Raw genomic sequence first — 12,711 nt, 5'->3', positions numbered from 1 at the left:
ATGCTGTGTTTCCAGTGGCCAGTATCTACACTTTAATGCTTGAGGATGCATCGATGGAGCTTTGACCTTCGTGGTCACATGGCTGCAAGGGCTGTCAAATCCAAAATGTGACGTGACTTAAGGCAATCGGACAGCTTCAATATGTGTCCAGTGCACCCGAAAGCAAGTCACGCTGTAGGCTTGAAACACTGTGCTCGTGTGAAAGCCAATCTTTTTTTATATGTTTGTCTAAAAACATGTCTGTCCTCTGTTTCTCCTCAGAATGAAGAACAAGCTCTGGTACTTTGAGTTCGGCACCACTGAGACCATATCGGCCACCTGCAAGAAACTCAACGAATGCATAGAAGTGGAGGTGAGTTGAAGTCTGAAAATCTTGTAATTGTCACAAAGCACTGGCCCACTATCAAATGTACTCTCTGTATTTAAAACCATCTACTACTTGGAGCAGTGGGAGCTATTATATTCACACAGTTCACATTTCGTACTTGGGCTGTTCAGGAACCGTTTGTCAAGCCAAGCCTACAGACTGAGTCTTCCAAAAAGATGGAAAATATATTTAAATACCTGAGAATATATATGATGAAAAAGTTAAATATGGAACATGTTGTGTACACTACATGTCAAGATTGTTGTTTTTTCCACCGTTTTACTGACAGACTCTTAGATGCTGTTGTTCTTTAATGTGTTGCAGATATTCACAACAAAGTAGTTTTCTCATATTAATAAGGTGGGCTATTTATAGTACACCATCAGATTAATGCTCCATAAAGTTACTGATTGCCTCATTCTGTCACACAGCGCAGTATAATCTGTCACCATGGTCGCTTGAAGCACAGCAAGACTCCGAGAAAACACTCGATAAACTCACCGTTTCAAAAAGCATTGGGAAAATAGCGAACAACCTGTCTCCATATGTTTAAAAAAGCAAAACAAATTAATTGTTTTTCATTTTTTGTTGAAATATTTAGGATTTCATTAGCTCAAGTTAATGAATTTCCTTTATTTCTTAAACATTAAACTTTGCATTACTCTTTATTTATCTTATTGTCGGAAAACACAAACAGAAATGTTTTTGAAATGACTTTTCAATGGTAGATTAATACACATATAAATGGTGCTCTAGTGGTATGCAATTGACATAAAAACAACAAAACATAGTATTTCTCATTGCATTATGTGAGATAATCCCGTTTTAAACTTAAGAAATTGATTTATGTTACTTCCTCCAAAGTTACCATGGCATATGTATCTAATACTCAGACTCAGCAGAGAACAAATAATCAAGTCATTTTATTTTTCACGCAAGTACACAGGCAAATGTGTGATATATCAACCATGCTCCCGTTTGGCGCAGAATTTGTCAGCCTGATTGAATCTCAAGGATTTATAAGCCTAGTCCTCTTGACTGTGGGCAATTTTCTAAAAAAACACTTGGATTGTATTTTATCTGACTCAGAAAACCTTGTATGTTGTGACTAACACATTATCCTGGAACCCATCAGTTATGGTTTCTCTTTAAAGGCTTCTATACATACTTTCTGAAATGCTCTATACTGCTGGTTGTGAAACAGCTCTTTCCTGAGAATACACTGACGATGATGACATGTTTACCGCTCAGAGAGTTATTGTTTCCATGTAAGGTCGTCATCTCTAATAAGAAACTGAGGGACAACTGTGTAGGCAGGTAGCAGATCATAAGGGGGGTCATGTGACGTGCACAGGCAGGAAACTTTTTGGAGGGCACCTAGTGAGAGGTGCTAAACCACCGGGTGTAGAAAATAAATGCCAGGAGACAGTAGGGAGGGTTAAAGTGAAGGCGTTGTCTTCACAGCTTTTACTGTGAAGCAGCTGCATTAATTGTTGGGCTTGTATTACTATGACCTCAACGAGGGAGGACAGGACTTAACACATTTAACAGTGAAGTGAAGCTACTGTTTGTGAGATAAGTCCTAGGAGACCGTTGATCTTTACATGCCCTTAAGTTTGCCCTTCTAACATGCATGTTAGCATGCTACTTAGCTACATAGATATAACATTTCCAGCTACTAGTCATATTTTATTTCATGCAATTTAATTCATTATTTTACAGCCAAAACTAGGGGACATTTTCTTGTGAATCTAAATTATTATGAGGGCTGTTAAAATAAATTGGTCGGAATATTGAATCACTTGTTAAGGATAGGTACGGACAACTGCAGTGTGAACACTTCTCCAAACACTTTATAGAGCTGTTCAATATCAGGCTGCTATGTGTTATGTAGTTTTACACACACACACACACACACACACACACACACACACACACACACACACACACACACACACACACACACACACACACACACACACACACACACACACACACACACACACACACACACACACACACACACACGCATTATGCTGCTTTGACACAGCTAGAATCAACCATGCATGCTGAGTCACAGCAATGTGTTGCTGCAATTCTCCGTTTGACTTATCTGATGAGTCTAGACGAGGCTATGAAGCACAATATAATTCAGAGTTAGGCCAAGAGTGTACATATCATAAAGTATGATTTGACATTCGGCCAATTTATATGTATTACCTCCACCAAGGATGTTGTGTTTGTGGTTTGGTGTGTTGCTCGGTTTGTCTCTCAGAAGGATTACAGAAAAACCACCTGTCAGATTTTCATTTAACTTGGTAGAAGGGTATAGCCTGAGACAGATTAGGAGCAGATCTGAATACAAACAGTTTTTTCTTGCCTGGAAAGGCCTCGATGGAGGTCTGTGCGCTCTGAATGCCCTTGTTGTTGCTTTCGGCTTCAGACAACCGCACATCTGGCCTCTGTCCAAGTAATGCGTCAGGGAAAAAATAAAACTTGCTGGTGTGAAAAGGGAGTACAAGCATGGGTATCTATCTAACTCTATGATACAGCAAATATTACACTGCAACCCTAATCTCTATGGCGTCCATTACCTTAGATGTTAAATGTAGCTATGTCACTCAGGGAAAATCATGTACATGCTCTGTGGTTTCCTGGTGGCAGAAAATATGTTTGCATTTAACTGGTCAGTAAATGTCTATACTAATAACTAAGTTTCTTATATTGAATCACAGGTCAAAGCCAACAGAGGTGAACAAAATAAGCTGCTTGATCTTTGTTTGACCCTGTAGATTAGATTTGTTGAGCTATACACAAAGCAGCCAATCAGAGACCCCCAGAGAGCTAAAGCTGGGTGCTTGACACTTCTGGCAGAAGAGAAGTGGAAGGGCTAAGCTGTAAAGCAGCATTGATTTCAGTGACGGCAGTGAGACAAAACGGGTAATGTGATTACATACAGTACAGCTAAGTTGATCAGTAGACGCTAGAAGAGCCTGTGAACAAATCCCAGTTAAATCATTAGATAATAACCCAGGGTGTAACTGGTGCTGCTGTGTCATCTTACGTCAACAGAACATGTGAATCCTGCACTCTTTACCTTAAAAGTAGAATTGTCAGACCCATTTAACAATGTGGTTTACCAAAAGTTTTAATTAAACAATGTCAGCCCGTGTTTTATATATTCATAGTTACTCTTGTGACTGTAAGGTTTGGAAACTAGAGAAATGTAAGAATACGCATCAAAGCTCATGGCATTTGACAGTGAAATGCATTGAAAGGAACAGAAGGAATGACTTTACCAAAATAACTTCCCCAATAATATGATTTCTATACAGATGGAAGCAACACATGGTGGATCATATGAAACTGGCTATTACCATATCCTTGTATCACAAGTTATTACATTTCATGTTCCAGACTTCTGTTTGAAATCCCGGAAAATACTATACTCATCACCATCCATCTTTCCTCCTGGAGAATTTTGCTGCTGTTCACCCTCATCGATCACACTCACTTACCATCCACCCTTCTTTCAACCTCTTTAGCTTTACTCCCTCTACCTTCCTTTACCTTCCTATCTATCTCCCCCCACTCCAGCTGTGGGGGTCCTTGACCTTGCAACTCCTACAAGTTACCCTTTTGACCCTATTCCCTCTTCTCTGTTACTTCTCACCTCCTGCACTTTGTAAGCAGCATATCTCAATTCTCAGGATATGTTCTTAGTCCTTTCATAAATGACAGACCTGTATCTCTTTTATTAGTATTTCCAAGACCCTAAAATATAGTTTTAACCAACTTTTTGCGTAAAAACTCAACTGAGAAGAATCATTTTTAACTCTTTAACTCCGAAGCTCTTCGTTCTGCCAGAGCCAACTATTTATTCTCTTTTTAAAACGTATACACTAGACTTGTAGGCTGCACAGTGAACAACCAGTTCCTCTTCTCAACCTTGAAAAGATTGAGCGTATCAGGCTCTGCACTGACAACTTGCTCATGGAAACCGTTTTATTTCTAATAACAGGAGTTCCACAAGGCTCCATCCTGGGCCCTCTACCCTTCCATATCTGCACAGGAATACTTGATATCCCTTCGTGTTTCTTGATATACTGGCATGGCTTGAATGCTATTCTGATGACACCCAGCTATTCATGTATTTCCCCCATCAACATTCAGGTGAAAGCACATGTTTCTGCTTGCCTGGCTGATATCTTGGATTGATGCCAAGGCACCACCTCAAACTCAACCCTGACAAGAATGAGCTTGTGTCCCTTCAGGAGAAAGGGTTCCTTCACCTCAGTCCATCACCATTAACAACACCACGGTGGCCTTGACCCTGTCAATCAAAATGATGTTGTCTACAAACATTGCAGCAATAGGAGAAACAGGTGCTGATCCAGGTGTCTGCCACTAGACCTCTGCAGCTGATACAAAATGCTGCTGCTTGCCTTGTATTCAACCTTTCCAAATGTTTTCACAATACTCAAATTCTCCCTGAAATACACTGGCTGTGTTGCTGTTTGCATTCAGTTCAGGGACCTGCTTTTCCCCCAAAGCTATGGTCAACCACTACATCCCTGCCAGAGCATTGGGCTCCTTTGCCTCTAGACATTTAGATGATCTTTTTGTCACAAATCTTGGTCCTTTGTTCTGAGCTACGGGCTACAACCCAACTTGTTATAGTGTACAACTCAATAACCATTGCTAGCATTTACGTACAGTGTCTCTTGTTTCTTTAAGAACATCTCAAAACACTTATTTGTTTCAAAGGGATACACTCACAAATCTGGATAATATCTCACTCTTGCTTCCACTTGGTTTGAATACATGTATTGTAAGTGGTTTTGGACAAAAGCGTCTGCAAACTGAATCTAATGTAATATATAACCTCGCATTTGTGATCCTACAGCTTCAGTGCACAAACGGGGGCATAACTTTATGTATTATCTGTTACTTTTTAGCTGTTCCTGTCTTATATGTTTTTTCATTGTCCTTATCTTTCTGTCTTACTCTATTTTCTCGTAATTTTCCGCTCAGTGCGACGGTATCATCTTGGACCTCAGCAACACCTCCTTGGAGGGCATAGCTGTGCTCAACATTCCCAGCATGCACGGCGGCTCCAACCTGTGGGGCGAGTCGAAGAAGAGGAGGAACTACAACCGCATGAGCAAGAAAGTTCCCGACCGGATGCCAGCCAGCACCGTCACGGACGCAAAAGAACTCAAATTCTGCATGCAAGGTGAGTCAAAGCAGATGAATGATGACTGTGCAATTTCAACTTTGCATCATGAACGAAGCAACAGTGTGTTTGGTTATTAAACAAATACTATTAAATGTATTTCAGCCACAGCATTATAAAGAGCAAGCAAAGATTTAGAGATGTCAATATGTGCTCTTTTTAGGCTCTTCTTTGTATCCGATCAGAGACTCTAGTGCAATCAAGACAGACTACAACGTTAAAAAAAAAAACTTACGTGGTCTCTATCTGACTTTAATCTTACTTCAACTCAAGCCTGGACTATTATTACTTGTACAGCTAGTGGTTTATTATTACCAATATGACCTCTGCCTGCTTGCAGTGCTGCTCGTACGGTGACTTTCTCTTCACACGCTCCCAACTGAGAGTGACTAATTGAACCCTTAGACTCTGTTCTACATTCACAAAAAAAATCATATTTTTAGACTCTAATAGGGTCAGGCGGTGCACCACCACTATAATATCACCGTGGGAAACCCTGCACTGTAGTTTGAGTGATGTGATTTTAAATCAAGGTTATAAACAAAGTAATCAGCCTCTGCAGGGTGTCTGACTGGTTCCTGAATGTGTGGCAGCAGCTTGTTTTTGGTTCGAACTGAATATAGCACAAGTGTGATTCATATTATTACCTTCTATTCACTTCTCTCTGCAGCTATAATTGACTTAAAGGTCCCATGTCATGGCCATTTCTACTGATCATATTTCCATTGTTGAGGTCTACTAGAATAGATTTATATTGTGCAATTCTTCCAAACTCACATTGGTTTCTCATACAGCATCTCTGTATAGTATGTGTATTCACTCTCTGTCCTAAACGGCTTGTTGGAGCTCCTGCCCCCCCCTCCCTGTGAGCCCAGTGTGCTCTGATTGGTCGGGACGTTGCGAGGCTCGTTGCGAGGCTCGTTGCGAGGCTCGTTGCGAGGCTCGTTGCGAGGCTCGTTGCGAGGGCTCGTTGCGAGGCTCGTTGCTGCTCGCCGCTGCTGCGAGCTGTTGCGAGGAGCGGACAGGTTTCCGGGTCGGCGATACAGAGAGAACAAGCGAAACTCATCCTGAGCACACACAAACACTCACAGCTGAAGTAAAAACAATAAGTGTGGCTTGATATTGAGTATTAGAAAAAGGTTTATAACGCTGTGAGAATGGGTCTGCGGAGAGCATTTCTCCGCCATCCCAACTCGTCTATTACCAGCGTTCAGGGAGCTCTATGCAAGTCAATGGGGACTCCCTGTTAGTTAGCCAAAGGATCCTGGTGTGTGAGGTGCTCAGCGGATTGGTCCATTTGGTCCAATCCGGTCATTTGTTGTTGATTTGGGTGTTCACACGTCACAGAACCCAGGAAGTAAACAATGGAAAAAGAGAAATCTCCAACGAGGCGTTCTGGGGCAGCATAGACTGGTATTTTCTGAGTTAGAGTTTTACTCTCTACAGGGTGTACTTTGAGGGTTTGTGACTCTGCAGACCGCTTACATGCAGAAAAACCTTCATAACACACAAGGGGACGGGTAATAACCGGAAAAGCAAGACATGGGCCCTTTAAAGTGTACTTATGCAGGAGTTAAAGCTTAATGGTAGTTTTTCGTCCTTATGAGAGAAACCATTTTCCAGTCAGGTTTTCAAAATGCCTGCATTACCTTGTTGTTGCCTAGGTACATAATGTTTGCATCTGATTATTTATTTCTTAATCAGACATCCTTTTAATGTATTCTCTAATCTACAAAACAGTATTATTTTTCTAATTTACTTCACACTGCTAACCATCTGCTTACATTTCAACTCTCCCAGCGTGTCACTCCATCACAGCTGGGCCTTTGACTCTTAAAGTTACATTTTTAAATCACTTTATTGTGGCCTTCATTAACAGAAGCATCTTTCAAATTACAGATGTGAATTTGGAAAGCACATTTTGACCCCTGCTATTCCTCAGGGCTTCTCAAATGAATGTCCAGGCCGTGTTAAAAGATAAACTTGTATCTTTTATCTGCTGCTACTGTACACATGCTGGTCAGTTTAATCATCGCAAGGAGTAAGACTTTGCCTTAGAAAAGTGTTTTACAATTTCTTCTGTGGCTCTCAAGCTTTTTCAAGACTGAGAAAATAGGAAGGTTTTGACGAAAAGATGAATGCATTTTGGGAAATGTAAATCCTAATGTTTTTGGAGCTCAACCAAATCGAGAATATATTGGCCTGTGATGCTTTGATTATATTTTTTAAAACTTCCCCAGTCCCTATAGCGTTATTGAAGTCAATATGAAATGGTTGATGAACTTCCTTAAATGTACTATAAGTTTCCTTAGATAGATAGATTTATTTCACTACCTAACTCTTGTGTAATTTCTTTCTGAGGTCATGTTCTTCCTCAAAATGCCTCTTGGTCGAGTGAACAGTTTGGTCCTTGATGCGTGCGCACATGTGACTTACAGGGTTTATATCAAGTCAAGGACTTCTCTCACATCACAATTTCTTCTTCTTCTTCTCCTTTTCCTCTCTTCAAACTTCTCCCTCTTCTTCTACTCCTTCTTCTTCATCAGGGATTTTATATGTTGCAGCAACAAGAAAAAAAGCCACCAGTAGCACGAACATCTAAAGAATATTATATTCGTATATGTATCTTAACACATAATATTATAGCTGATTTGTTTGCATGTTTAAACTAGATGAAGGTTAAATGGATACAGTTGAATTGTATTCCTTTTTTCAGTTATGGGCAAATTGGTAGCCAATAAAGCCAACTTAATTGAGAACCACTTATATATGCTCTTCAAAAAAAAAATTAAACTGTTTACCAGTATATGTTTTCTCCATAAATAACTCCAGGATGAGTGACGTCCAGCCGCTGGTTAGGTTTGCTTTTAATGTCCAAACCTTAGAATAAAAGCCACTTAATGCTCTCATCAAGGTTTGTTCTCGATCATCCAATTTCTGCCTCTTTCTCTTCACTTCTCTCTACATCCCTGATGACTGAACCAAACCTTGTTTCCATGGAGATCTCAGGGCTATACTGAAGTAAAGACCAGATGAGAGGAAGAGCAAAAAGACGGAAGAAAAGGGAAGACATGGTGAAAGGAAATGTAGCGTAAGAAACAACAGCGGTGTCTATTATAGGGTCGTTTTTAAGGTGTTTGTGAGGTGATGGACTTTACCTGTATGTAGATGAAGTCTTTGAACTTATACTGCATGTTTTAAGTATCATTTGGGAAAGATATTTAAACTATTGTATATTTCTGACTGAATGCATCGCTACTCTAATGAAGTTCTGTTTCCTCTTTCTGCGGAGTTCACATCCTTGTTCCTAATGTCTTGCCTTCCACATTTTGTTTAAATATAGCATTTGTCCTCAGTTGCTTTCCTTTGTTCTGTGCGGATTGCATCATATATTCCGCTTTGGATGGGATTCAATGCTGAAGAGGACATATTTGGTTCATATTTGTATTTTGTGACTCTAAGCTCTTTATTTTTCTCATCCTGGCCGTACTGCAGCACCTCTTTTCACCCTCTGTCTGAAACCAGAGCCCAGTCTGCTCTGATTGGTTAGCTGGAAGGCTCTGTTGTGATTGGTCAGCTGTTTAGAGAAGTCCCACCCCTTAGCCTATCACGTACAATGTGTTGGAGCGCAAGCCAATAGAGAGTGTTACATAATGATGTCACTATGTTCCTGAAGTTTACAAAGGAGTCCAATGGAGGCGTTGTGTCTGGAGGGAACTTTAACCTTTTCAAACCATTAACATGCAAAAAAAACTGCAGTCAAGACCCTTAAATTGTTGGATAGCCCGTTTAAAGCGAATGTTGGGATCTTGTCAGACGTGGACGGAGCAAGATGTGTTTTAGCCACCGTTAAAAAGACCAACCTAAAGAAATCCATCTCAGTTTATGTGTATGCTATATCTAGATTATTTATAGTGAACAGTTTATTATTCCCTTTTCAAATGCGTTATTTTACCTCACATAACATGGAAGTTGTTGCTTTGATCCATTAGTTTAATTGTGCTGTTGTGTGACTTTGAAGACACACACAGTACAGTTAAGTAGATACAGTTCACGTCACAAAGTGGTCGTTTTTAAGGCCCCATTAGCTGATGGCTCTAAAGCCTTCACAACTCCAAATAGTCTATTTATAGCCACAGCACACAGATCAGGCGTCTCACACCGCTGTGTGCACGCAGACAGTTTCCTCTCAGTGTACATGGGGAAGCTTCGGCAGCCATTGACTCTGTTCATCGTGTAAATCTTCCACCTTCAGTCTTAACTCTTGACGTAAACACGAGCTGTAATCCTAATTCAGCTTCTTAAAGTAGTGTAACCAACATGCTGTCCTCACTTGTACAAGGATTTTCCTGATCTCATTACATGTGCCGACCATAAAAAAACATTATCCCTGCACATCGTCATACAATCTAACAGCCCTGTAGTGTTATTAGGTCAACATTTAAGTCGTTGTTGTTGTGGGAAAGGGGTTAATTCAGGGGTTAATGTTCATGCGTGTCCACATGATCCGTTTTTCGTCTCTTTAAACTAATTGGTGTTGTCTATGTGAGCCGACGTGCAATGCATTGTGGTAACGGTGCAGCTTGAGCTCCCCATTTACATAAAGTTGAGGTCTAGGCTACTTTATGCAAATCAGGGGCCGCCTCTAGAAACTCTACCTGCTGTCAATGTTGAATAAAGACAGTTTTAGTAAATGCATGACTTATTTCTCACCTGTAATGTCTTCAGAAACACATTTTGATGAACTATTCTCGTGATATTGGAGAAATGGTTTCTAAACGAGCTTCCATGTTGGTCCGTTTAAAACCGAGGAGCAAAAAGGCCAAGAGTAAAAGCATTCATCCAATCATGTGCGTTACCATCAGGTGTCTAATGCTGGGAAACGCTGCAGCCTAAACGTGGCCAAAATGCTGCCGTGGGCATGTTACATTCGTTTTTGGCTAATGTTGTATATTGTAATGCGTATATGAGAAGGTTACTCCACTAATTAGAGGATACGAGGATTTCATTGGTGTATAGTGTTAGTCATTTATCAAGAAAAAAGGCTTTTCTGTGTCTTATATCACTTGGGTTTTGGAGTGTTGGACGAACGAAGAATAGTGTCCCCTTTTAGTGTTTTTCGGGTGTATCTTTTCACATTTTAAAATCAAACAATAAATCGTTAATCATAGCGCAATCAACCGATTAATTAAAAGGGAAAAACGTTGTTAGAAGGAGCTACATGTAAAAATGTTGAACCATTAATACAACCACAACCCAAACATGTGTTGAATTATTGCTTTTTTTTATATTGCATTGAATTGCAACGTTGCATGTTTATCAAAAATAAATTGTCATGTACAGGGGTTTACTTTTTTTGTGGCCAACTTTAATATAAAGGATAATTTTTGCAGTATTCATTTCCCCAGGTTTCTCTTTTCTCCATATGAGACAAAAAAAGCCTGTTAAGCTATATGTGTTTGCACTTTACACACACATGTATATGCATTTTTTACATGTATAAAAGTACAGGAACCTCTTTTAGTTTCAAACATCGAAATACTTCTGTGTGAATCCACTCACATGGTGCATGTTATACGGTGTCTGATGGAATCTTTGTTCTGCAGAGTTGTCCTTCAGGAGTTAACCTTTATCACATTAGCTTCTCCTGCTAATGCTATTTGGAAACAGCACTGAGAGGAGTGCTCTAGTTTCAGAGAGGTATCTGCCTCCGTCTCTCTTACAGTGTGTACACTAGCGTGCCTTTGTCAGTGTGTAGCGTGCCTGCATGTTTATCATACACCTAATTGTTTATGGCAGTTGCTTTCTCTGGCGCAATAAACTAAAGCTTTTAAATCCATTTGCTGCAGTTAATGCAATCAGCCAGGGTTACCCAGAGTGACTGAAAGACGCCCTGGGCTCTTCTGACCTCAGTGATGAAACTTCAGTCCTCTGAGTCACTGCGGATCGCTCTGCTTTTTGTTCTGCACGGACTAAAACCGACAAGAACGACAACTGGGACAGGCGCACAGAGACAGCCTATAGTAGCTGTTGTTCTTATACAGTCACTTGAGTCATTTTAATCATTGCATGTATAAACCAGTTTGAACAGTAAGTCCTAAAACTGGAAAGACACATATTTCTCTATCCCTTTCATTTCTGTTCATCTTTCTCCAGTTGCTTTCTGATGAACATCACTTTATTCTCTTAGATGAACACTTAAATATTCAGTCTCAGGCTTCTGACCCACTTAGAGAAAGAATTGATGAGTCATGTTCAGTTCAAAAAGTCAGAAATGTCAAGCAGCATGACTCATCTTATTAAATAAGGACCAACCACTATTGGGAGATTATTTTGAAAATGTTAAATTCATAAACGTTCTCTTTGTCACCTGCAAAAGGACAACAGACGGTCATAAGCTAAAAAGGACTTTAAATCTGGTTACAAAGCCTCTTTTCTCCTTTTTTAAATAACTATATTTTGTAAATCGTCCGTGATATAAAGCGTCACAAAAGATACATTTGACTGAGAGCATTATTATTAAATCTTTGCCAGAATGTCAATAGATATCTTAATAATATTGTAATTGTGAATTATTTCGGCCACAATAATCATGCAGTAAAGAATATTATAATTATATTGTGACTGCAATATTTCAGAAGTGAAGTTATCCTACAAACATGTGTTGTCCGTGAAGCTGCAGAACTCTGTGAACTTCATGAATGTCCAAAAACGATTGAAAAAACACAGAATATTAAAAGAAATATACAGATAAAAGTAACGTTAACCTTATTCAAGTTTTAGTTTCTGTTCAGTTTGACTTTATTGTATTTCCCCCCTGCACATCACTCTTGTAAATGATCCCTCTTTTTGATGCAAAATCTTTTCTATCTCTAGTTTTAGACAGCAAGCAAACACCTGATTTTCATGTCAGGTGAGGAGAACACATGCAGATTTTCTTTTTAGCAATTAGAAAGATAGATAGATAGATAGATAGATGGATGGATGGATGGATGGATGGATGGATGGATAGATAGATAGATAGATAGATAGATAGGTAGATAGGTAGATAGGTAGATAGATAGATAGATAGACGGATAGGTAGATGGATAGACAGATAGGTAGATGG

At 39.7% G+C, this 12,711-nt stretch overlaps 1 protein-coding gene across 2 annotated transcripts in view; it reads left to right on the top strand.

The window, feature by feature from the left end:
- The window catches only part of LOC117495311 (diacylglycerol kinase beta), a 133,906-nt gene that overhangs the window by 101,529 nt on the left and 19,666 nt on the right, over positions 1–12,711 (top strand). For both annotated transcript variants that reach the window (XM_034146503.1, XM_034146504.1), the window contains 2 exons: positions 262–352; positions 5,402–5,603. In XM_034146503.1, coding sequence (XP_034002394.1) covers positions 262–352; positions 5,402–5,603 — 293 coding nt within the window. The remainder of the gene's footprint in view (positions 1–261; positions 353–5,401; positions 5,604–12,711) is intronic.

This window comes from Trematomus bernacchii, unplaced genomic scaffold (genome assembly GCF_902827165.1).
Source record: "Trematomus bernacchii unplaced genomic scaffold, fTreBer1.1, whole genome shotgun sequence".
Classification (NCBI taxonomy): Eukaryota; Metazoa; Chordata; class Actinopteri; order Perciformes; family Nototheniidae; genus Trematomus; species Trematomus bernacchii.
The sequence above is the reverse complement of the archived record's forward strand: the minus strand, read 5'-3'. Positions and strand labels throughout refer to the sequence as shown.